At 36.5% G+C, this 23173-nt stretch overlaps 2 protein-coding genes and 3 long non-coding RNA genes across 5 annotated transcripts; 1 reads left to right on the top strand and 4 right to left on the bottom strand.

The window, feature by feature from the left end:
* Positions 1-3300: 3300 nt before the first annotated feature.
* Positions 3301-4044, top strand: LOC117910969 (prostatic spermine-binding protein-like). The gene is made up of 3 exons (XM_034825144.1): positions 3301-3333; positions 3568-3871; positions 3971-4044. The coding sequence occupies exons 1-3, from the start codon at positions 3301-3303 to the stop codon at positions 4042-4044; spliced, it is 411 nt and encodes a 136-aa protein (XP_034681035.1).
* A 5238-nt stretch (positions 4045-9282) lies between these two features.
* LOC117909595 lies at positions 9283-10907 on the bottom strand. Its single transcript, XR_004650407.1, has 4 exons — positions 10845-10907; positions 10659-10703; positions 10470-10541; positions 9283-9739 (listed from the first exon to the last, which is right to left on the bottom strand). It is a non-coding gene; the product is annotated as an uncharacterized LOC117909595 (long non-coding RNA).
* A 122-nt stretch (positions 10908-11029) lies between these two features.
* On the bottom strand, positions 11030-11422 carry LOC117911075. Its single transcript, XR_004650833.1, has 3 exons — positions 11344-11422; positions 11179-11247; positions 11030-11077 (listed from the first exon to the last, which is right to left on the bottom strand). It is a non-coding gene; the product is annotated as an uncharacterized LOC117911075 (long non-coding RNA).
* A 3452-nt stretch (positions 11423-14874) lies between these two features.
* Positions 14875-17787, bottom strand: LOC117909520. The gene is made up of 4 exons (XR_004650386.1): positions 17657-17787; positions 17007-17072; positions 16616-16907; positions 14875-14996 (listed from the first exon to the last, which is right to left on the bottom strand). It is a non-coding gene; the product is annotated as an uncharacterized LOC117909520 (long non-coding RNA).
* Positions 17788-18515: 728 nt separating this feature from the next.
* On the bottom strand, positions 18516-21779 carry LOC117910970. The gene is made up of 5 exons (XM_034825145.1): positions 21175-21779; positions 20814-21113; positions 20502-20761; positions 19642-20390; positions 18516-18575 (listed from the first exon to the last, which is right to left on the bottom strand). Exons 1-5 carry the CDS (start codon positions 21777-21779, stop codon positions 18516-18518), a joined length of 1974 nt encoding a protein of 657 aa, XP_034681036.1.
* Positions 21780-23173: the final 1394 nt, after the last annotated feature.

Raw genomic sequence — 23173 nt, forward strand, 5'->3', positions numbered from 1 at the left:
GTGGGAATCTGCCTTGACATAAACATCAGTGGAGGACTGAGAGCAAGGAATTGTGGGCTCTCTTCTGTTACTGTCAAAGACTACTGAATAACTAGGGAGGAAGGTAATCAGGAATGTAATAATCCATAGCTGATATATAACAGTACTATTGATCATCAATAAGCATATACATAGGCTAATAAATTTTTACCTTTGATTCTAGTAGTAAGAAGATAACACCATGGACTTCCACTGCCCTCCAAGCTTTTGTGATTTTGTACATGAGCTTAATAATACGGACAACAAGTAGGAGCCCTACACAACTTACCATCAGAATTCTTCCATCAACTATGAGGGCTATTCCTCCAGAACCTAGTTTTTTTTTTCTCGTGCTCATGAACTTTCCTAAAAGCGTAGTTCTTAACAACACTTGACTCAATTGTTGGTGGGCTATTAATATTCTACTTAGTTTCCAAAGGGAAATCCTAAGGTCAATAAGTTGTCTCCTGGATGGGACCTATTCCCCCAAAACAAAAAATTATCAAAGCATAATTTGATATGGTAGTGTACCCAAATTAAAAGCAACAACTTTACTCAGGCTATGATCACTAACCATAAATTTGGTGTTGACTAAAATTTTCTTGGGATGATGCCACAGAAATGGTTATCATGGATGTTCCTGGTAAGAAAGAAAGAAGTCTTTTAATAAGAGAAACATATAACACCAGGTGATGAGAAAGATTGCAGTGAAGGAACCTACAGACCAACCAAGAAGATCATAGACCTAGTAAAGTGATTGTATGATAGATCCTTGGGATAATAGATCCAAATATAGTGCAATTTCCAAGGCATATAAGTTTTGTTGACAAAATAGACCAACAGAAGAGGCTAAATTATACGTAAACGTTATGATTTCTTAATGAGCAATAAAATTATACAACGAACTGCCAAATAATTTAACCTTCATTCACAACAGAATATTAACACACAAGACATTCATATAAGGAAGGCTTATTATTGTGTCATAATCTTCAAGAAAACCCACTACTACCACATAACACCTACTGTCTTGCTTCATTTTAGATTCTATAGGCCAGTAAATATATAATTGTCATTTATGAGTCATTAGTGTAAACCAACTATAGTAACTGCTAAAATAAACAGTACTAGGACAAACAATTAACGGATGTCAAAGATTTTTCAATAAATTGAGGGAATGAGGAATATTTTGACTAAATTTTTTGCATGCCAAATTTTTGCATTCATAGAAAATGAAATTACAAATAAATTAAATAATACATTAGCAATTATAATAGAAACTTATAATCAAGAATTTGATATATCAATGACTTTAGGGAGTAACCTGTATGGAATTTTACCTTGAATGTCATTGAAGCCAACATCCAAATAGAAAGCACAAATTGAAAAAATAGGTAGTGAATAAAACCCACATAATTTTACATAAACCTAAATTTAAATCAGCATAATCTCTTAAAGTTGCTTCAAATTATGGAGATAATGGAGCTGATCTCCAATACCTATCAAAAAAAAAATTAATTATGGAGTTGGACTCCAATAATATGTCCACCAAGGTTTAGTCCTGCACAAAGCAAACTGGTAGAGGAGGCACATGAGCTTCAAACACACCCTTGAGGAAAATTAGAAAAGACACATGACAAAACTTTCCTACTTTAAAGTTAGAAATGTATATATAAAAAAAAAACCTCCCAACAACACCAAGCTCCTAAAACATACACAAATCATCCCTATCAAAGCACCATAAAATACCTCTCAAATATTAAATCAGAGAAAATGAATGAAGAAAATAGATAAAAAGACAATTAAAAGTGCTAACAATGATAAAGATAAAGATTATGATAATTACATCAATAATAAAGATAAAGATTATGATAATTATGTTGATGATAATAATTATATATAATGATAATAATAATGGTGATAAGTATGAAGATAAGAAAGAAGTATGAGAAAAAAAGTAAGATTGGATATGTATACCAAACATAGCTCTTTAAGTACTCTCTTCAAATCATACTTCATAAGATCGTAAAAAATTGAACAAGACTCACTAGTAGAGGTATTAATGTGAGTTTTTTTATTATTAATTTAGCAAAAAAATGAACGAAAAATAAATTAACTAAGAATAAAAGCCTTGGATATGTAAACCAAACTTGTTCCGCAATGACGTAGTACCATTTGCTATTCACCATTGAGATTGAAACTAGAGTGAATGATATGATTCACCATTTAAAGGGTTTCCAAACCTGTCATTTGAATGATATAATTCAGAAAATGAATGAAGAAAATGAAAAAAAATAACTTCAATGTCAACAATGATAAAAAGGATGATGGTAATGATTATGGAGATGATGATGATCATTGCTTATATGAGAAAAAATATACATAAGAATAGAATTGAATATGTAAATCGAACTCACCTTTTGGGGATTTTTTGCCTACCACACTTCTTAAGATAGTTGAACAGTTGCATAAAACACACTGGCAAAGGCATTAGTGCAATCTATTAAGTGGTTGATTTAGAAAACAAATGAAGAAAAAACAATAGAGAAATAAATAATAAAAGATTCCTAGATATGGAAATAAAACCTTCTCAACAAGGACTTCTCTACTAACTGCATCATTTAAAATCAAATGGTTCAATAAGGGGTCTTGCGTCAACATCATTCGTTAATGTATCACACCTACATCAAGGAAGTCAATTAATGCATTATCAATAAGCTCTTGAATTATAAAGCAAAAAAGTCATACCTTGGAACCAAAACCTTTTACCCATAATGTTTGTGTCAATAGTACCTTTAGAGGGTTTTGAAAACCCATGTAAAGCATTGAGATGTTTGCACCAAAAGCAAGTTGTCTACTAGTTAAGTTTGAAAGAGAATGAAGACAAAAAAGAGAAAAAAAGAATAATAATACGAATAAGAAGATAACACACATTCTATTTATCCATTAACTTTGTAATAACTATACCACCGAAAAGCTTTGAACACCTCCACGAGATGAACAAGAAAAGACAAACAACCTAATTTTCTATGACAATGTCAAAAATAAAAAAAGATAAATAAGAAATAAATTCATAAATATGAGAACGTAACCTATTTGTAGAAGGTTTTTGTGTTGCATCTACCCTTAGAGAAATCAAAAAATCATGCACAGAGTATGTTAAAGGAACCAAAGCATGCTAGTTAAATGTTAAGTTATGAAATGATAGTGAGGATGAGGATGAGGATGATGAAGATGATCGTGATGATGACGATGACAATGACGATGACGATGACAACGACGATGACGATGACGATGACGAGGACGAGGACGAGAGTGAGGACGAGGATGAGGAGGATGAGGACGACGAGGAGGACTTGACAACGATGACGAGGACTCCTCGAGGACAATGACAATGACAACGACGACGACGACGACGAGGACGACAACGACGAGTAGGAGGACGACGAGGACGAGGAGAACGATGATTAGGAGGACGACAAGGATGAGGACGAGGACAAGGATGACGAGTAGGACGACAAGGACTACGAGGACGAGGACGAGGACTAGGACGAGGACGAGGACGAGGACAAGGATGAGGACGAGGATGAGGAGGACGAGGACGAGGATGAGGATGAGGAGAACAAGGACGAGGACGAGGATGAGGACGAGGACGAGGACAAGGACGAGGACGACAAGGAGGACGAGGACGAGGAGGACCACGAGAACGAGGACGAGGACGAGGACGAGGAGGACGAGGACGAGGAGGACAAGGACGAGGAGGAGGACGACGACGATGGTGACGATGATGAGAATGACAATAAGGATGAGGATGAAGATGATGACGAGGAAGAGATGAGGGAGTACAATGATAGTGAGGACAACGATAAGGACGAGGACGACAACGATGACGATGAGGATGAGGATGATGATGATGATGATGAGGATGATGATAATGATGATGAGGATGAAGATGATGACGAGGAAGAGATAAGGGAGTACAATAAGAATAAACTTGATTATAGATGGATAAACTTGTCAGTTTAGGGACTTTATGGCTACTATGTTGCTTGAGATTATTGACTAGCTGTAGAAAAAAAAGGAGAGGATTAATAATGCACTCATTTTTATGGTAAATTTTGAAAATGAAAAAAGAAAAAAACAAGTGAAGAATAATTTTAGAGCAAGCATAAGTATAAATCATCATAATAAATCACAATTGATATATAATAGTACTATAGATCATCATAAGCATATACATAAGCGAACTAAATTTCACCTTCGATTGTATTAGTTGGAAGATAGTACCATGGGCTTTCATAGCTCTCCAGGCTTTTGTGATTGTGTGCATGAGCTTAATTAATGCAGACAACAAGTAGGAGCACTGCACAGCTTACCAACATAATTCCTCCACCAACCAGAAGAGCTATTGCTCCATAACCCAGCCTTTTCTTCTTGTGTCCATGTACTTTCCTAAAAAAGTAGTTCTGAACAGCACTTGATTCAACTGTTGGTGGGCTATTAATATTCTACTCAGTTTCCAAAGGGAAATCCCAAGGTGAATAAGTTGTCTCCAGGATGGAACCTATTTGCCCAAATCCTAATATACAAGAAATAAAGATAAAAAATTATCAAAGCATAATTCAATATGGCAGTGTACACAAATTAAAAGAAACAACTTTACTCAGGCTATTATCACTAACCATAAATTTTCTATTGACTGAAATTGTCTTGGTATGATGCCAATTAAATCTTTACCATGGATGTTCTTGGTAAGAAAGAAACAAGTCTTTTGATAAGAGAAATATATAACACCAGTTGATAGAAAGATTGCTATGAAGGGACCAACAAACGGGCCAAAAAGATCACAGACCCCGAAAAGTGATTGTATGATAAATCATTGGGACAACAGATCCAAATATGGTATGATTTCCAAGGCATAGAAATTTTGCTTATAGAACATACCAATAGAAGAAGTTAAATAATGTGTAAATATTATGATTTATGAATGAATAATAAAACTATACAAGCAACTATCAATTAGTTTTGACTCCATTACCAATAGAAGAAGTTAAATAATGTGTAAATATTATGATTTCTGAATGAATAATAAAACTATACAAGCAACTATCAATTAGTTTTGACTCCATCCACAACAGAATATTAACACATAAGACATCCATATAGAAGGTTTATCATAAATATGAGAACGTAACCTATTTGTAGAAGGTTTTTATGTTGCATCTACCCTTAGAGAAATCAAAAAATCTTGCACAAAGTATGTTAAAGGAATCAGAGCATGCCACTTAAAGGTTAAGTTATGAAATGATAGTGAGGATGAGGATGAGGATGAGGATGATGAAGATGATCATGATGATGATTATGATAATGATGACGATGATGATGACGATGACGACGAGGATGAGGACGAGGATGACAAGGATGAAGAGGACGAGGACGACGAGTAGGACGAAACTTCTCTTGGAAGAAATTTTCTCAAATCTGACATGGCAAGCAATGGGAATCTGCCTTGACATAAACATCAGTGGAGGACTGAGAGCAAGAAATTGTGGGCTTTCGTCTGCTGCAGCCAAACACCATTGAATAACCAGGAAGGAAGGTGATCAGGAAGGTAACAATCCATGGTTGATATATAATAGTACTATTGATCATCAATAAGCCTATACATAGGCTAATAAAATTTTACCTTTGATTGTAGTAGTTGGAAGATAATACCATGGACTTTCGCTGCTCTCCAAGCTTTTGTGATTTTGTGCACAAGCTCAATTAAATGTAAACAACAAGTAGGAGCATTGTGCAACTTACCATCAGAATTCTTCCATCAACTATGAGGGCTATTCCTCCAGGACCCAGTTTTTTTTTTTTTTTTTTCTTGTGCTCATGAAATTTCCTAAAAGGGTAGTTCTTAACACCACATGTCTCAATTGTTGGTGGGCTATTAATATTCTACTCCGTTTCCAAAGGGAAATCCTAAGGTGAATAAGTTGCCTCCTAGATGGAACCTATTCCCCCAAAACCTAATAAGAGATAAAGACAAAAAAATTATCAAAGCATAATTTGATATGGTAGTGTATGCAGATTAAAAGCAACAACGTTACTCGGGCTATGATCACTAACCATAAATTTGGTGTTGAACTAAATTGTCTTGGGATGATGCCACTAAAATGGTTACCATGGATGTTCATGGTAATGACAATAATAATAATAAAAATAACAACAACAACAACAATAACAATAACACTAATAATAACAGTGAGAAAAATAGAAATAAGAATAAAATATTATAATTCAAAAGGTCTTTACTTATATATAAACTTTACATTCCCAAAAACCTTTTTATAGCTTTAAACACCTATATAAGGCACATAGTGGAGTTACAACACCCGAATTTCCTATTTATACAATTAAAAACAAAAGAAAATGAAAATGAAATGTCATTATTAGATTCAAGAATTGAACTTATCTCTTCAAGGCTTTATTCCTACCATACTATCAAAAAGTTTTAAAATTTTGCATAAAGCATACCGTAGAGGCACAAGGGCATGCTTTCCAAAGATTAAGTAAGAAAACAATAATAATAATAATAATAATAATAATAATAATAATAATAATAATAATAATAATAATAATAATAATTTTGAAATAGAAGGAGCTTGCAAAACGGGAATGAAGATGATAACTAATGATTATAATAATGATAGTTAAAAGAAACTTAGCAAAAAAAAAAAAAAGATAGTTAAAAGAAAACAAGAATAAGAATAAAATAGTTTAATTGGGGGACTTACCTTTATATACAAGAACTTGGTGTTTGCTAGACCACATTAGAGCTTCAAACACCCCCATGAGGAATATTAGTAAAGGCACATAACAAGACTTTCCCACTTTAAAGTCAGAAACATAAAAAAGAAGAAATTTAAGAAATACAATTCTTTGATTTAATAACTAAACTTATCCGTTCAAGGTTTTTGTCCCAACAACACAAAGCTCCCAAAACCAACACAAATGGTTCCTATCCAAGTAGTACCCACAAATACCTCTCAAATATTAAATTGGAGAAAATGAATGAAGAAAATAGATAAAAAGACTACTAGGAGTGCTAACAATGATAAAGATAATGATTATGATAATTATGTTGATGATAATAATTGTATATAATGATAATAATCATGGTGATAATCATGATGGTAAGGAAGAAGTATGAGAAAAAGAATAAGATTGGATATGTATACCGAACTTAGCTCTTTAAGCACTCTCTTCAAATCATACTTCATAAGATCGTCAGAAATTTGGATAAGCCTTGCTGGTAAAGGTATTGATGTGAGTTTTTTATTATTAATTCAGAAAACAAATGAAAAAAATGAAAATGGCTGATATGAGAGGACAATAAGTTCCTCTCACTGGGGCAGTTGTAGTCCCTTTCCCAGCCCAATGAAATCGGATCTCTAAAGTTCTATTCCTTACCACTGCTTTATATTCCCTTACAACAACCTTATCAACCCCTTGTGCTGCTTCTACAATAATAAAATCTTGCAACTCCAGTTTTTCCTGCAATAAACTAATTGAATTATATCATCTTCTTTGACATTCCAGGTGCAGGAATAATAAGATTAACAACCTGGATGTAAACATCAAAAATACGTCTTCCAAGACTGTGAAAGGATTTATTATCTCTGACCACTATCTCTACAAAATGAAGTTTCACAGTATAGGCCCCATCTGCCAAGCAGAGTCCATAGTAAGTGAAAGATAGAGGAGAAAGTCCTGCTCTTGTGTACAACTGGGAGTCGTTCATTCTGAGCATGGACACATTTTGTGCTATATAATCATTTATGGTTCTGTTATGGTCCCAAAAGTCTCCTGTGCTACTAAAACCCCAATTATCGCTCATGGGGACAAACATGGTTGGACCTGCTAGGTCTTAATCTGCTTTATAGGCAATGTCTCCAATACTGGTTCTTTCTCCACCACAATTTATATGCAGTGAATACCAATCTTCAAAAAACAACAACAATGTATGACCAGATAATTTTAAACATAGAAGTAAAATAACTAAAATACATTCATGGACATAAGTCCATAAACCATAATTGAGGCGTTTACCTCGTGATTTGGTTTTGAAAATGATAAGATTACCTTTTGAACATATAGGACTCAAGCACTCACCGAGTTCTCTACATTGAAGCATAGATTTGACAAAGCATCAGTATTGTACAAGGAAACTAACAAACATGCATATAAAATCCAGGCACTCTTCAAAGTTTAATTAGAAAAAATTTGCAAGCTTACAATATTCTCTCTTCAGAAAAGCTTCGGAACAAGTTCCTGATGAAACAACAAAAAGGTCATTTTCAACCAAATAGACAGTGAATGAAGAAAAAGATGTGTGTAGAGCTCAACCAGGATTAAATCAAGAAAAAAAAAAGAGTTCTTACAAGGTTTCTCAAAAAGTAGATGCCATAGATTTCTCAGAGAATTTATTGTAAGAAATATCTGTTTGGTTGCATACAAACATGTTATTCTTTTACAATTCCATCTATGGTAGTCAAACATAAAACATTTTAAGAATGATTAGTGTTATATTAATTAGAAGTTTGCAGATGAAACTATGAAGGGAATTTGACATAATTTTGAAACTCAAAGCTAATGTATTAGGTTCTTTTAGAACGAGGAACTTTTGGAGCACCCGAACAAGTAACTTCTCTGTTATCTCTTCCCTTGCATAGCTATGGTATGAACAGTTTTGGATAATATGCAGCAATAATGGCAAAACTTTTATGATCGTTCCCTGCAGCAATAATGACAAAAGTTTTGGATAATAGCATTACAATATTTCTACCATGTCCCTGTTGCACTTTTTAGATGCTGGACATTGAACTTGTGACCGTTCAGGGGAAGGCTCATCCATTTTTGTGAAATCTTGCCACAGCAATCCAAAAGCACACAATGGAGAGAATAAAAAAATGCACTTTTTTATTTTTTGAATTTCCACAGTGTTGCACCTAGTATACACAAGGATGATTTCAGTTGTTGCAAATGGTGGGATGAAAATGGCTAAAACAAGTCCGCCACATATTGATCTCCAAAGGGGGGTTAAAGATGAATCGCTTCCAAGAGGAGGAATTCACACACACACACACAAAAAGAGATTAAACATGTTAAAATAGGGGATTGAAGCACAAAAATAAGAATCTCATGTAAAACTAATTCAAAATGTAGGATTAAAAGCATACTAGTGACTATCTCTGCTCTTGATCCAGTCCGGAATAGGCCAAGTAAGCAAGTTCGTTGCCAAATACCTAAACAGAAAATGACATAAGTCTCAAAATTATTAAGACATGCAAGCTGTTACTATCTCAAAATGTTATGTAGAATCATATTGAAGAAAATTGTAGTTTGAATTTTGTTGAGGGTAAACCATAAACCATAGGTGAAATACATAAGACGTCGTCCTTGTACACAGCCCAATTTCTTATCCCATTCAAAACTCTTAACCTTCTTGGCAAACTTACATTCTTGGGCATGCGAGTTTAGTCATAGTTCAGGTAAACTACCAAGAATGGACCAATCATGCATATATTTTAGCCCATTGATCTACAAGCTGGTTTCCTATGTGCCAAAAATAGGCAGGTTTTCTCGATTTTAACTTGCTTACATAAGCTCCATTTTTGTTAAAACTTCTAGGTTTGGAACAATTCCTTCTAGTTTGTTGAAGCTGAGGTCTCTGCAAGAAAATAACGATACAAATGTTATAATTAAGAACAAAAAATAAAGGTTTAGTCAAATGATACTTCTACTGAATTAGTGCAATATAAATTTCTAAAGAAAAAATGCCACTAGTGTGAAACAAGAGTTAATATTGAGTTTGTAATATTAGCAGTGTATTACTCCAATTATTTAGGGCCGACACTTGCTAGCATTGTTATTAATGAAAAGAATAGGAAAAAAGAGTTAGTTGTAGAGCTACAAAATTTGCAGTTTTGTCATCTCTGCTAAATATGTGGGGATTGAACAATAGATATTACAACCCCTTAACATCATGCAAGGAAAACCTGATTCATGTAAGTACCTATTACAAGAGTTTGTGAATTGTTATGCACCCAAAGAATTTTAAAACCATAACTACAACTTACAATCTTTTTAGGCCTTTCATGTTTCCTAAAGGCCGAAAATTGGAGCCCTGTCCAGTTAAATCACTAATCCTTCTACATAGAAACCAATAAAGAAAAGTTAAAATGCTAGTCCCTCTCAGTAATATGATGTGGAAGGAAAATTGCTGCCAAGATTAAGCAAAGAAGGTTTAACTCAGTTAAATTATTTAAGGTAGAGATGCTAGAAGGTATGGACCCTTCAAGATCACTTGCTTGGATCTCCCTATTAGGCACACATTTCCAATTTACTAAGATTGCACTTGAAAACTTCTAATATCAAGAAATTTCCGAGAAGGAACTTACAATTTCTGAAGTTGCTTCCAACCATGAATAAAATTGGGTATTTTTCCAGTGAAATTGTTGCTGCTAATCCGACTGCATTTGATCCAAACACAAAGACAAAAATTTAGCAGCATAAAATCTTATATTTGTTTCTATCACATGTTTGAAATATTTACAATTACGATATTCTGAAGGGCTTTGCAAGCTTACAATTCTGTTAATTTGGTTAGATTAGCAAGTGTTGAAGGCAACTCCCTGGTAAGACTATTAGCGCTAAGAATGCTAGTCACCAAAGGGAATACCAAACCAATATGCATTGCTATAGTTTTGAAGGATTACATATAATCAAGAAATGAATAGCCAAATATGAATAGTGATAAAAAGAAAATGACCAACATATTCTCCAAGCTGACCAGTTGCCCACGCTGGGGAGGAACAGTTCCAGAGAACTCCATACTCCTGAAAATTCAATTCTGTTTCTTCAAGATAATAGCGAGAGCAAACCAAAACAAACTACAAGCACTTCTTAAAAAGGAAAAAGGAGTTGGCGAGGTAAAGGGAGTTTCACTACATACATATATCTTAGAGTGGTAATGTTTCCCAAGAAGCTTGGGATTGATCCTGATAACCTGTTCACAATAAGTGATCAACAGGGAAATAATTCACTCTGTCAATCCTACAAAGATCATCTACAGGCTAACTTTGAGGATGAAGTGTAGAAGTATCTCACAGATATTCTAATTGCATAGAAGCCCATTCGCATGGTATGTTACCTCTAAGATAGTTCCAAGTGAAAGCACTATAAACAAGAGTAAAAAAGAGGTCACAACAATGAAAGTTTGAAATTTGAATTTAAGTTTTGAGAAACATACATAATTATAGAAACACTTCTTACATTATCTTAAGGTAAGGTAGTTTCGCCAGAGAAGATGGAAGCACACCAGCAAGATCCTGCCCTTTGAGAGATCTGTTTGACCAAGAAACAAGGTCATATAGGATTCAAGTTTTAGCTTTATAAATTTCCAAATGTTATGTCTGTTAGTAGACACAAGTAAAGCAAAGAAAACTCTAAATAAACAACTATTCATGCTTAAACCATTTTATATAGAAACATGTATGTATGTAAACCATACCATACCATAAGTGTTTATGTAATGATGAGAAGGATAGTAGTTTAGTAGTCGATGACCTGAGATTCTATATCTGTCACACATTGTGTACATGATTTTATGCATGCATGTGTATATGTATGCACACACCCCCATGGTACACACTTATGCACACATGTAACTTAAAGAGTGATTCTACATTAAAAGAACAACATAATGGCCCTGTTTTTCTTTCAGAGAATCTTCTAATCATTTCAAATCAACTAGAAAAAAATTCTTTAACTAAAAAGAATTATGTAGCTATAACCAAGTTCTACCCTCAATGGACATGACTAAGAAGATTTTTATTATTCATTTTGTAGTAAACAGAAACTTTATCCAAAAGAGGATGGACAAGGAGAACACAAAATAAAGAGCTAATCCACCCTAGCTAAAATTCTATAATGTGGATGTTCTTTTTTTCTGCCAGAAAAAAGACATCTTTATTAAGGTAAATCTATATGAGACTAATGAATGGAGCAACTAATAGAAGATCATGGATGTTGCTTAGGAAGTGGAAATTATCTCCTTAGGCATTCTAAACCACTGAAGCACCCCTCAAAACCACGAATAGCATAGTAATGAATAAGATGATCAAACTCCTTACACACTAAACCCTAGAAGGAAGTAAGAAAATAATCCACGCTTCCATGTTTGTCTTAAAATGTGCTTCACATGCCATATACATCAAACTAAGGATAATGTTACAATGTTCAAAAGAACACAACCTTTAGTCCTTAAGGACCCTTAAACTTTATGGAAAGAAAAAAAACAAAGAACATACATCCTTTGAGGCATACCAATGAAATGTTGAAATTCTACCATATGAAATTCTTAATAATCTTAGGAAATCTCCCTAACCTTAGGGAATCTCATTCTCTATGATTTTCAATTTTTTCTTGTATGTATTCTATCCCAAATGGTAGTGATCTTGTAAATATATAGGTTGTCATTGACCCATAGAATTATGCCTTCACAGAAGATGTAGTTTTCTAGAATACATCCTCTGAGGCATACCAATGAAATGCTGAAATTCTACCACATATGAAATTCCTAAAAATCTTGATAAATTTTCCTAATCTCAAGAAATCTCATTCTCTATGACTTTTTGTCTCTTCTTGTATGTATTCTATCCTAAATGGTAGTGATCTAGTAAACATAGGTTGTTAATGACCCTAGAATTTTGGGCAAGAATCCTCTTACATCCATAAGTGAGGCTTTTTTGCTTATGTTCGAGAAGAAAAAGGTCGAAAGGGAGTTTTGCTCAGGAAACCAGAAAATTTGATTTCAACCGTTGAGAATTCTATATTAGCAGTTTCCAAAAACAACTCCAGATGCAGGAAACATGGAGACAAGGACAAGCTTTAGTGTGACCATTGCAACAAGCCTCAACATATAGAGAAATGTGCTAGAAACTTCATGGACGACCACAACCTAAAGTCAAATTTGTTTGGCAAGGAACCGAAAACAAAACTGGGGCCAAAACAGGGTAGGCTCATCAAAAAAAATTCATTCAGGAATCCCAAAAGGCCTTATTTAACAAAAATGACATTGATAGTCTCAAGAAACTTTTTGATGTAGTTTGAGAATCAGAACATAACCATGGGTTCTTGCTCTTGGCCCAAACAAGTAGTATCTTTGCCTTAAATGCCTCTGAAATGAATTGTTCTCATACCTGGATCATTGATTTAGGTGCCTCCGATCATATAACTAGTTTCTCTAATTTGTTTTTTGTATATACCACTTGTTCTAAAAAACAAAAAATTAAAGTTGCATTGAATATATATGAGAAAAAAAAAATTAGTTTTTCCAATTTGTTTTTTCTCATTGATTATATGAGAAAAAAATATATAAGAACAACATTGAATATATAGATCGAACTTACCTTTTTGGGGATTTTTTTCTTACTACACTTCTTAAGATGGTTGGCACATGGCGGAGGCATAATAGCCGAATTTCCTATTGCACAATTTAAAACAAAAGAAAAAGAAAATAAATGTCATTCTTAGATTCAAGAAGTGAACTAACCATACTATCAAAAAGCTTAAAAAAATCTTCACAAACCATGCCACTAGAAGCACAAGAGTATGTTTTCCAAAGATTAAGTCATAAAACAATAATAATGATGATGATCGTAATGATGATGAATAATAATAATAATAATAATAATAATAATAATAATAATAATAATGTTTGAAATAGCAGAAGCTTGCAAATGCATATTCAGTTCAGGTAGAAGAAGCTTGCAAATGCATATGCGGTTCAAGTAGTACATGGCCATTAGGAGACTTTGCTTTGTAAACAGAACCAAGGAATCCTTCTCCAAGAACTTTCTCTTCACTGTAGTTGTTTTAGCAAATTTAATGGAAATCAAGAGTAAGGTATAATAATGTTTGAAATAGAAGAAGCTTGCAAATGCATGTTCAATTCAGGTAGTACTCGGCCATTAGGAAACTCTGCTTTGTAGACAGAACCTAGGAATCCTTCTCCAAGAAGGTCATCTTCAATGCAGCTGTTGTAGCAAATTGAATGGAAAACAATAGTGAGGGATATAATCATAACCAAGGATGATTATAAAACAAAAAAAAAAATGACCAATATACAACAAATCAAAATTGATTGAAAGACAAAATACTAGAAATTCTGAAAGATTTTTCTTGCACTTTCATTATTTTTTTATTAATAAATATCCATTAGCTTCTCTACCATGAATCCTACAGAGACTAAACATGTTTGAAAAACCAAAACATCAAGCTAAGAGTTGCAATCTCGAGCTAGATACTGTCCAATCAGATTATCCTAGTCACTCAAATAGCTAAACAACAGGATGTTTAGGAATAACCAACCAGGTCAACTTCTGAATTAGGGATCTAAATAGCTTGGCAGAATTATCTAGACATGCTAGACTGATGATTAAAGTATGGCATTTTCCAAATGCATACAACAACATTAAACTAACCCTGGCTACTAAGTTGGCTATGGAAAAAAAAAAAAAAAGGTCCTTGAAATATGTATATTTTATCCTATAATGAAAAAAAAATATCCATATGTTAGGCAATGCAGGCATCAGAGAGAGATAATATTCCATTTATACCTGATTATGCTAGGCAAACTACTCGCTTTAGCAAGGGGAACCATTTTGGTCTATATCACATGATTTACAATGTTTTTTTCAAGCAACAACAAAAAAATGCACATAACAGAGCTTAAGGAGCTCATATGATAGAACACATCCACTTACCAAGTCAACAACAAAATCAGATATGAAGTTATCTTCTAATTCACCACTCTGGTGGTTGACTCTCTTCTAATTCACCACTTTGGTGGTTGATATCATACCCAATCCTGCAGTTTTAGATGCAGCTCAAATGGATTCAATCACTGTGCCAATATGGTTAACCTGCAATTATATGGGTAAATATTAGATAAGATCATAATCAACATGCAATATTTCCTAATGAACTATGATGATGATCAACCATAGAACAATTGCCAACAACTATTGTTATACAGCTCATCCCCTCTTTAGGCATAAATGACACTGATTTCTTGGTGATTTAATTCATAGGAAGTTATTTGTCATACAGAACCCAAATCACAACCAAAGAACCTATACTTGCTCTAATTTTTGCCATCTCAATGTGTTCTTTAGTTTTTTTATTGCTTTGATTAAATAAATATAACTACTAACAATCTTTATCTTAAAAAAAAATGTAACTACTAAAAATCTTCAACTCTATAAGATATCATTCTAGAACCACCGGGTTATTGTATGGATTTGCCTAAACGAAGCTTTTTTAGATTCATAATTCATTCACTCATAAACTATGAAGATTGTTAAGAGAGAGAGAAAAAAAAAACCTTGATTCTCATTCATGTAGTGTCTACTTACAATTGAGAAAATATATATATATATATACAAGGCTAGGAGTCCTAACTACCATACATGTGACCTATATTAAAAAAAGGAAAGATTGTACACTATAAATTCATTATATTCAACACTCCCCCTCAAGTTGGAACATATACGCCATATGCACCAAGCTTGTTACAAATGTATTTAATTCTAGGTCCTTTGAGAGATTTAGTGAAGATGTCTGCTAGTTGATCATTTGAATTAACAAAACTTGTAGCAACACATCCTGATGTGATCTTCTCTCTAATGAAGTGACAGTCAACTTCAATATGTTTAGTCTTTTCATGAAAGACTGGATTTGATGCAATATGTAATGCGGCCTGGTTATCACAGATGAGTTTCATCTGTTCATCCTTTCCAAATCTCAACTCTCGAAGAAGATGTCTCAACCATATGAGTTCACATGTTGCCAAAGCCATAGCTCTGATACCATGTTAAGAGAAAGAGAGAAGAAAACCTTGATTCTCATTCATGTAGTGTCTACTTACAATTGAGAAGATATATATATACAAGGCTAGGAGTCGTAACTACCATACATATGACCTATATTAAAAAAAGGAAAGATTGTACACTATAAATTCATTGTATTCAACAAATATCAAAATAGATAATATAATAAAGAAGCCTACAGAATTGAAGTCGCATAGACGAAGCTAGCATGGTTAGGTACTAGTTTTTGCAATCATGCTTACAACACCTATCAATGTTGTAAACTAAGGACAACATGGTCCATGTTGATAGAATAGCATGATTGTTTAAAGGAACCTCCAAAGAAGATGATTGTTGTTTCTAGCCAATTGAACCTCTACCATAGTGTAAATTTTGCATTTGTTGGGATTCTGGTTTCTTGGAGGAACATGTTTTAAAGAAATTTTCTTAAATTTGACATGGCAAGAGGTGGGAATCCGCCTTGACATAAACCTCAATGTAGGATCGAGAGCAAGGAATTGTGGCCTCTCTTTTGCTGCAATTGAAGACCGTTGAATGACTAGGAAGGAAGGTAATAATCCATAGTTGGTATATTACAGTACTATAGATCATCATAAGTATATACATAAGAAAATTAAATTTCACCTTCAATTATAGTAGTTAAAAGATAATACCATGGACTTTCATAGCTCTCCAAGCTTTTGTGATTTTGTGAATGAGCTCAATTAATGCAGACAGCAAGTAGGAGCACCACACAGCTTACCAACAGAATTCCTCCACCAACCATAAGAGCTATTCCTCCATAACCCCAGTGTTTCTTCTTGTGTTCATGTACTTTTTTAAAGGGGTAGTTCTCAACAACGCTTGATTCAATTGTTGGTGGGCTATTAATATTCTGCTCAGTTTCCAAAGGGAAATCCTTAGGTGAATAAGTTGTTTCCAGGATGGAACCTATTCCCCCAAATCCTAATAAAAGATAAAGATAAAAAATTATCAAAACACAACTCAATATGATAGTGTACACAGATTAAAAGCAACAACTTTACTCAGGTTATTATGACTAACCATAAATTTTGTATTGACTGAAATTGTCTTGCAATGATGCCAATAAATCGGTTACCATGGATGTCCCTGGTAAGAAAGAAACAAGTCCTTTGATAAGAAAAATATATAACACGAAGTGATAGAAAGGTTGCTATGAAGGGACCTACAAACTAGCCAAAAAGATCACAGCCCAATAAATACACATTTCTTTTAGACTTTGTAGGCCAATAAACACATTGCCAATAGGCCCAGATAATGAATTGTGGCTCAGATTCCTATAAGAATATAATTATCATTTATGAGTCCTTAATATAAACTAACCATAGTAACCAATAAAATAGGCAGCACCAAGACAAACAATTAACAGATGTTGAGGATTTTTCATTAAAGTGAGGGAGTGGGCAACAACTTGACAAAATTTGTTGCATGCCAAATTTCTGCATTCTTAGAAAATGAAATCACAAATAAAATTCCACATGTTCAGTAATACAAGCATTAGAGAGAAGCAAAAATTCCATTTATAATTGATTATACTTGGCAAACCACTCGCGTCAACAAGAGGCATCATTTTGGTCTATATGACATGATTGATATACAATAGTTTCTTTCTACCAGCAACAAAAAAAAAAGCAGAATACATAACAGAGCTTAAGGAGTTCAGCTGATAGAACCTGTCCACTTGCCAAGCCAACAGAAAGATCGTCTATGAAGTTATCCTCTAATTCACCACTCTAATGGCTGACTAACACACACAATCCTGCAGCTTTAGAGTCTAGTGTGGCTCAAATGGATTCAGTCACTGTGCCAATCTGGTAACCTGTAATTATATAGGTAAATATTAGATAAGATTAGAATCAACATGCAATATTTCATTAGGAGATATGACGATGATCAAACATAGGACGATTACCAGAAACTATTGTTGTACTACTCATCTCATGTTTAGATACAAAATGACACGCATTTCTTGGTGAAGTTTAACTCATAAGAAGTTATTTGTAGTACGGAACCCAAATCATATGCAAGGAACCTATGCTTGCTATTTTTGCCATCTAAATGTGTTATTTAGATTTTTTTTATTGCTTTGATTAAATAAACATAACTACTTTGTCTTCTTGATAAAAAAAAAAGTATAATGAAGCTTTTTTTTTTTTTTTGATAAGCAAGAGCAAAATATATTAAAAAAGGCCAAATGGTCGCACCGCATACAGGAAGTATACAAAGCAGCCACAAGACCAAAAGCGCAAAAATAGGAACACCTCACCAACCCTTAGGGAACCACTAACCACTCTAAGAAGCCTAAAAGTGAAGAGGACTCCTCTCCCCTATACATCTTAGCCCAACTCCATAGACTACATACAAAAGAATTCTTAAGAGTTAGAATAGCCAAAGAACCCCCTCTAAAAGCTAACCTATTTCTTTCCTTCCAAACCGTCCAAAAAATAGATAACGGAATGGAATTCCATATCTTTTTTCTTTTTTTACCCACAAAAGGGCCCCGCCAACATAATAACGCCTCTTTGACCTTCTCTAGAAACACCCATTGAACCCCAAATAAGGCAAAGGTGATCTCCCATAGGGCCCTGACCACTGTACAATGTAAAAGAATGTGATTTACATTTTCCTCTTCACAACCACACAAAAAACAACGATTAGGGAGCTGCCACCCACGCTTTTGCAGCCTATCCAACATGAGGATTTTTTCCCAAGTAGCCTCCCACGCAAAAAAAAAAACAACTTTGGTTGGGACCTTGTCCACCCAAATATTTTTTTTCGAAAAAACGAGAGGGTTAGGGGCTGCCAGCAGATTGTAAGCCACTCGAATCCGAAAAATGTCAAAATCCCCTCCTTTCCATAACACTGAGTCCTCCTCTAGGGTTAACCTGAAGCCCCTTAGAAGAAGAAGCAATTCTTCTATTAACACCAGCTCCCAATCATTAGAATCTCTAGACAATATGAGATTCCACCCTCCTTGGCCAAGCCTTGGGTCCCACACCTCATTCACTGACGCGTTACTACACACCGCCAAGGCATAAAGCTGGGGAAACGCTTGGGACAGCGCTGTGTTGCCGCACCAATGATCAGTCCAGAACATAATCTTAGTTCCCCTCCCCACCCTGAACTTCATGTTATCCCAACACCAGCTCGTCTCCTTCAAAATCTCCTTCCAAACTCCCACTCCAAAGGGCCCACGAACTTCCTTAGATCTCCAACCACATCCCTCCAAACCATGCTTCACCCTGATCACCTTCTTCCACAAGACATCATTTTCAAAGGCAAATCTCCAAATCCACTTGCCCAATAAGGCCTTGTTCAATAATCCAATCCTCCTAATGCCAAGACCCCCCTTCTCCTTTTGAGTACACACCGCCTCCCAATTAATTAAATGGACTTTCCTACTCGTGCTTCCCCCTCCCCAAAGAAAATCTCTTTGTAATTTTTCAAGCCTTTTAACCACTGACTTGGGCATTCTAAAGATGGACATTTGGTAGATGGGAATGCTGGCCAAGGTACTCTTAATGAGGGTGATTTTCCCGCCCTTAGACAAATATTGTCTTTTCCAAAGAGCAAGTCTTCTCCTCATTCTTTCCTCCACCCCATCCCACATGGACAAAGCTTTGTGCCGGGCTCCATGGGGCAGCCCCAAATATTTAACCGGAAGGCTCCCTACTCTGCAGCCTAATTCCACCGCCATTTCCTCAATATTATCAATCTCCCCAACAGGAATAAGCTCACTCTTGGCCAGATTGATCCTAAGCCCAGAAGCCGCCTCAAACCACGCCAAAATCCAACCAGGATAAGTTAAATGCTCCTTTCTAGCTTCGCAGAAGATAATAGTGTCATCGGCGAAGAGCAAATGAGACACATTCATCTCTGCACCCCCTCTCCCTCTTAGCCTACACCCAGTAATGAAATTCCCCTGCACAGCCCTTCTAATGAGTGCACTCAGCACTTCCATGCCCAAGACAAATAGGTAAGGAGAAATTGGATCTCCTTGACGCGGGCCCTTAGAGCTAGAGAAGAAGCCTTCTGGCACCCCATTAATAAGGACAGAAAATTTTGCCGTTGAAAGACACCACCACATCCATTCCATCCAACGAGACCCAAAGCCCATCTTTTTCAAGACTTTCATTAGGAAATTCCAACTAATGTTGTCGTATGTTTTCTCAATATCCAACTTGCACACCAGCCCCTTCTCTTTCCGCTTTTGCCAATAGTCAACCACCTCATTAGCTATAAGAGAGGCGTCAAGAATTTGTCTCCCCCTCACAAACGCGTTCTGATCAACCGAAACCACCTTATCTAACACCTGTTTCAGCCTGTTGGCCAGCACTTTGGCCATAAGCTTGTACAACCCCCCTAACGGACTGATGGGCCGAAACTCCCCTAGCTCCTCAGCCCCACCTTTTTTTGGAATAATGACCAAGAATGTAGAATTCAGACTTTTGGCAAAAGACTCTTAATCATAAAATTCCTTGAACAGCTCTACAACCTCCTCCTTTACAAAGTCCTAACAAGCTTGCCAAAAAGCCACGGTAAACCCATTCGGGCCTGGGGCCTTATTGTCGTTCCTATCCATCAAAGTTGAGAATATTTCTTCTTCAATAAAGGGAACCTCTAGAGCTTCAGCTTCACTATGATTAAGACTTTGAAGATGCAGCCCCTCTATATCGGCTCTCCAGCCTGGGTCTTCCCTTAGCTGGTGCTGAATAGCATTCACAATCCCCTCCCTCACCTCCTGCTCCTCAACCAACTCCACCCCATATATTTTAATTCTATCCAAAAAAAATGTTTCTCCAATGGGCACTAGCCATCTTATGAAAATACCCTGTATTCTTATCCCCTTCTCTTAGCCACAGCTCCCTAGACACTTGTCTCCAATGGATTTCTTCCAAAAGAACCCACTTTTTGAAATTCTCCTTAACTTCATTTTTCAAATTTGTTTCTCTTTCTGAAAGGCCCCTATCACATTCCACCATGTCCCAAAATTCAATTTGCTGAAGGGTTGAGCTATTGTTCACTTCCAGCCTACCAAAAACATCCATGTTCCATGCTTTAATTTTCTCCTTCATCACCTTCATTTTAGCAGCCATTCTAAAGTTGGGTCCTCCCTCCTCTCGCCCCTCCCTGCCACCAATTCCGAAGGAGATCCTTAAACCCATCAACCTTGAGCCACATGTTTTCAAACCTGAACGGAGAGGGTCCCCGGCTCATCCCGCCCCCCTTCAACAAAATGGGGAAGTGATCAGAGGTAGGCCTAGGAAGCCTACACTGGACAACTCCCCTGAAAATATTTAGCCAACTCTGAGTTACCAAGAAATGATCCAATCTAGCCCATGTCTGATTGTTCTTGCCCCCACTCCAAGAAAACACACCCCCCTGCAGAGGGAGGTCTATAAGGACTAGATCATCCACCACCTGAGCAAACCTTTGCATTGCTCCATTAAGGTTACCCTGCCTGCTCCTTTCCCTTTGGGATAAAGTGACATTAAAGTCCCCTCCTAAACACCAAGGCTTGTCCCATATTCCCCTTATAGCCCCTAACTCCTCACACAAAGCCTCCCTCTTCTTCCTGTTACATAGCCCATAAATTCCAGTAAAAATCCAAACCATCCCATCTTCAACATTCTTTAGCCTACACGAAATAGAGAAATTACCCACCTCCATCTCCAACAATTCCAAAGATCTCTTATCCCAACAAACCAAAATACCACCCGCTGAACCTTGAGCACCCATAGCTCCCCAGTCAAGAAACCTCCTAGAACCCAAACTCCTCAACACCCCCTCGGTCATTGTCTGAATTTTCGTCTCCTGAATACAAAATAGGTCCGCCCTCTGACTTCTGATCATGGCCTTGATCACTTTCCTTTTGGAGCTATCATTAGCTCCTCAAACATTCCAACTCACCAGTCTTAGCTTCATTAGACAACTGAAGTTTGGCACCCTCTTTCTTGCATAATACCTTTCTGTTTCCTCCCCCCTTCATAATTGATGAAACATTCAAGTCTCTTCAATTCCCTTTCAAATTTTGATTTTTCCAGAAGAGATTTCCTGTGCACTTTTTCCCTTCGTTTTCTGATTTTGACCATGAACTCCAAGATATCCTTTTCTAGTCCCACTATCGAAAACCCCAAAAACTGACTAAACCTTGCCAACTCACTCTCCTCCCAACTGGCCTCCCTCTAACCCCTGACTTCAGGAAACGAATCGCTAGCTAAACAAAGTTCCTTTCCACTAGCTCACATAGCACCATTATTATCTTCCAACAGTTCCCAGTGAGTCACAGTCTCCAGCATTGAAGACTCCCTTCCAATCACCCTTCGGTCCAGAGATTCCTTCTGGGATGCGTCCAAAACCACCCCAGAACAGCCGTAATACTCCCCCGATGGAGTCCGACCAGAAAAAGAAGAAGAGGGAGAAGGAGAAACACACACCAACGGCCCAAAGAAGTTAGAGGCATTCCCATACCTCGAGGCTTCCTCCATTAGAGCATCATCTGTCTTCGAGTTCTCCTCCAAGCTTTGCTTCTCGGCCAAAGGTCTCCACAGTCCATCAACCACCCATAGAAAAGACCTGGAATGGTTAAGGCCCCCCAAAGAACTTGGGCCTGACCAATTTAAGGGACGCCCCCCCCCCCCCCCCCCCCCCCAATTGGGCTTCGTCCAAGTCCAAAGGCGAGGCCGGGCCTCGGACGCCCAATCCAGACCCTCTAAGAAGCTTATTCGAGGCCCGCCCATAATATTTAACATGCAGCAGCCCAAGATAAGACGACCCAAACTCGCAAGGAGAGGTCGTGGGCGGATAGGGCCTATAGGCCTCAGAAGGCCCAGAGGCCCACTGCGACGTCGTCCCAAACGACTCATGGGGCCCAACCAATTCAGAGCCCAAACCAGGATCCTCAACCTGACCCGACCCAGAAAACTGCCCCCTCGTCCCATCATCAGTCCGCAGCAGGACCTCGAGACTTGGACCACCATCCTTCCCCCTCACGCGCCCAGCCGCACATGCGATGGCCTCACTCCCAACCTCTCCTTCTGAAACATTCTTGTTTTCGCCCTTTCTTTCCCTTGCCATTCTCAGGACAGGCCTGATCTCCCACCAAAGAGTAATCTCATAGCAAACATCTTCAGCCCATACTTCCACCACGTTGGGGGGCTTCTCGTCGTTGAGCTTCACCAAAATCCTCG

This window comes from Vitis riparia, chromosome 3 (assembly GCF_004353265.1).
Source record: "Vitis riparia cultivar Riparia Gloire de Montpellier isolate 1030 chromosome 3, EGFV_Vit.rip_1.0, whole genome shotgun sequence".
In the NCBI taxonomy this organism is placed as follows: Eukaryota; Viridiplantae; Streptophyta; class Magnoliopsida; order Vitales; family Vitaceae; genus Vitis; species Vitis riparia.

Excerpts from the sequence above, each read along its gene's own strand:
- LOC117910969 (XM_034825144.1), top strand. The coding sequence starts at position 3,301 with ATGACGATGACGATGACGAGGACGAGGACGAGA. Across the intron at positions 3,334-3,567 it reads TGACGAGGACGAGGACGAGA|GACGAGGACGAGGACGAGGA; the intron begins GTGAGGACGAGG and ends GACGAGGACTAG. Across the intron at positions 3,872-3,970 it reads GATGAGGGAGTACAATGATA|ATGATGACGAGGAAGAGATA; the intron begins GTGAGGACAACG and ends ATGAGGATGAAG.
- LOC117910970 (XM_034825145.1), bottom strand. The coding sequence starts at position 21,779 with ATGACCGAGGGGGTGTTGAGGAGTTTGGGTTCTAGGAGGTTTCTTGAC. Across the intron at positions 20,762-20,813 it reads GAAGGGGATAAGAATACAGG|AATTAAAATATATGGGGTGG; the intron begins GTATTTTCATAA and ends TTTTTTGGATAG. Across the intron at positions 18,576-19,641 it reads GCAGAGTAGGGAGCCTTCCG|TGGTCAGGGCCCTATGGGAG; the intron begins GTTAAATATTTG and ends TACATTGTACAG.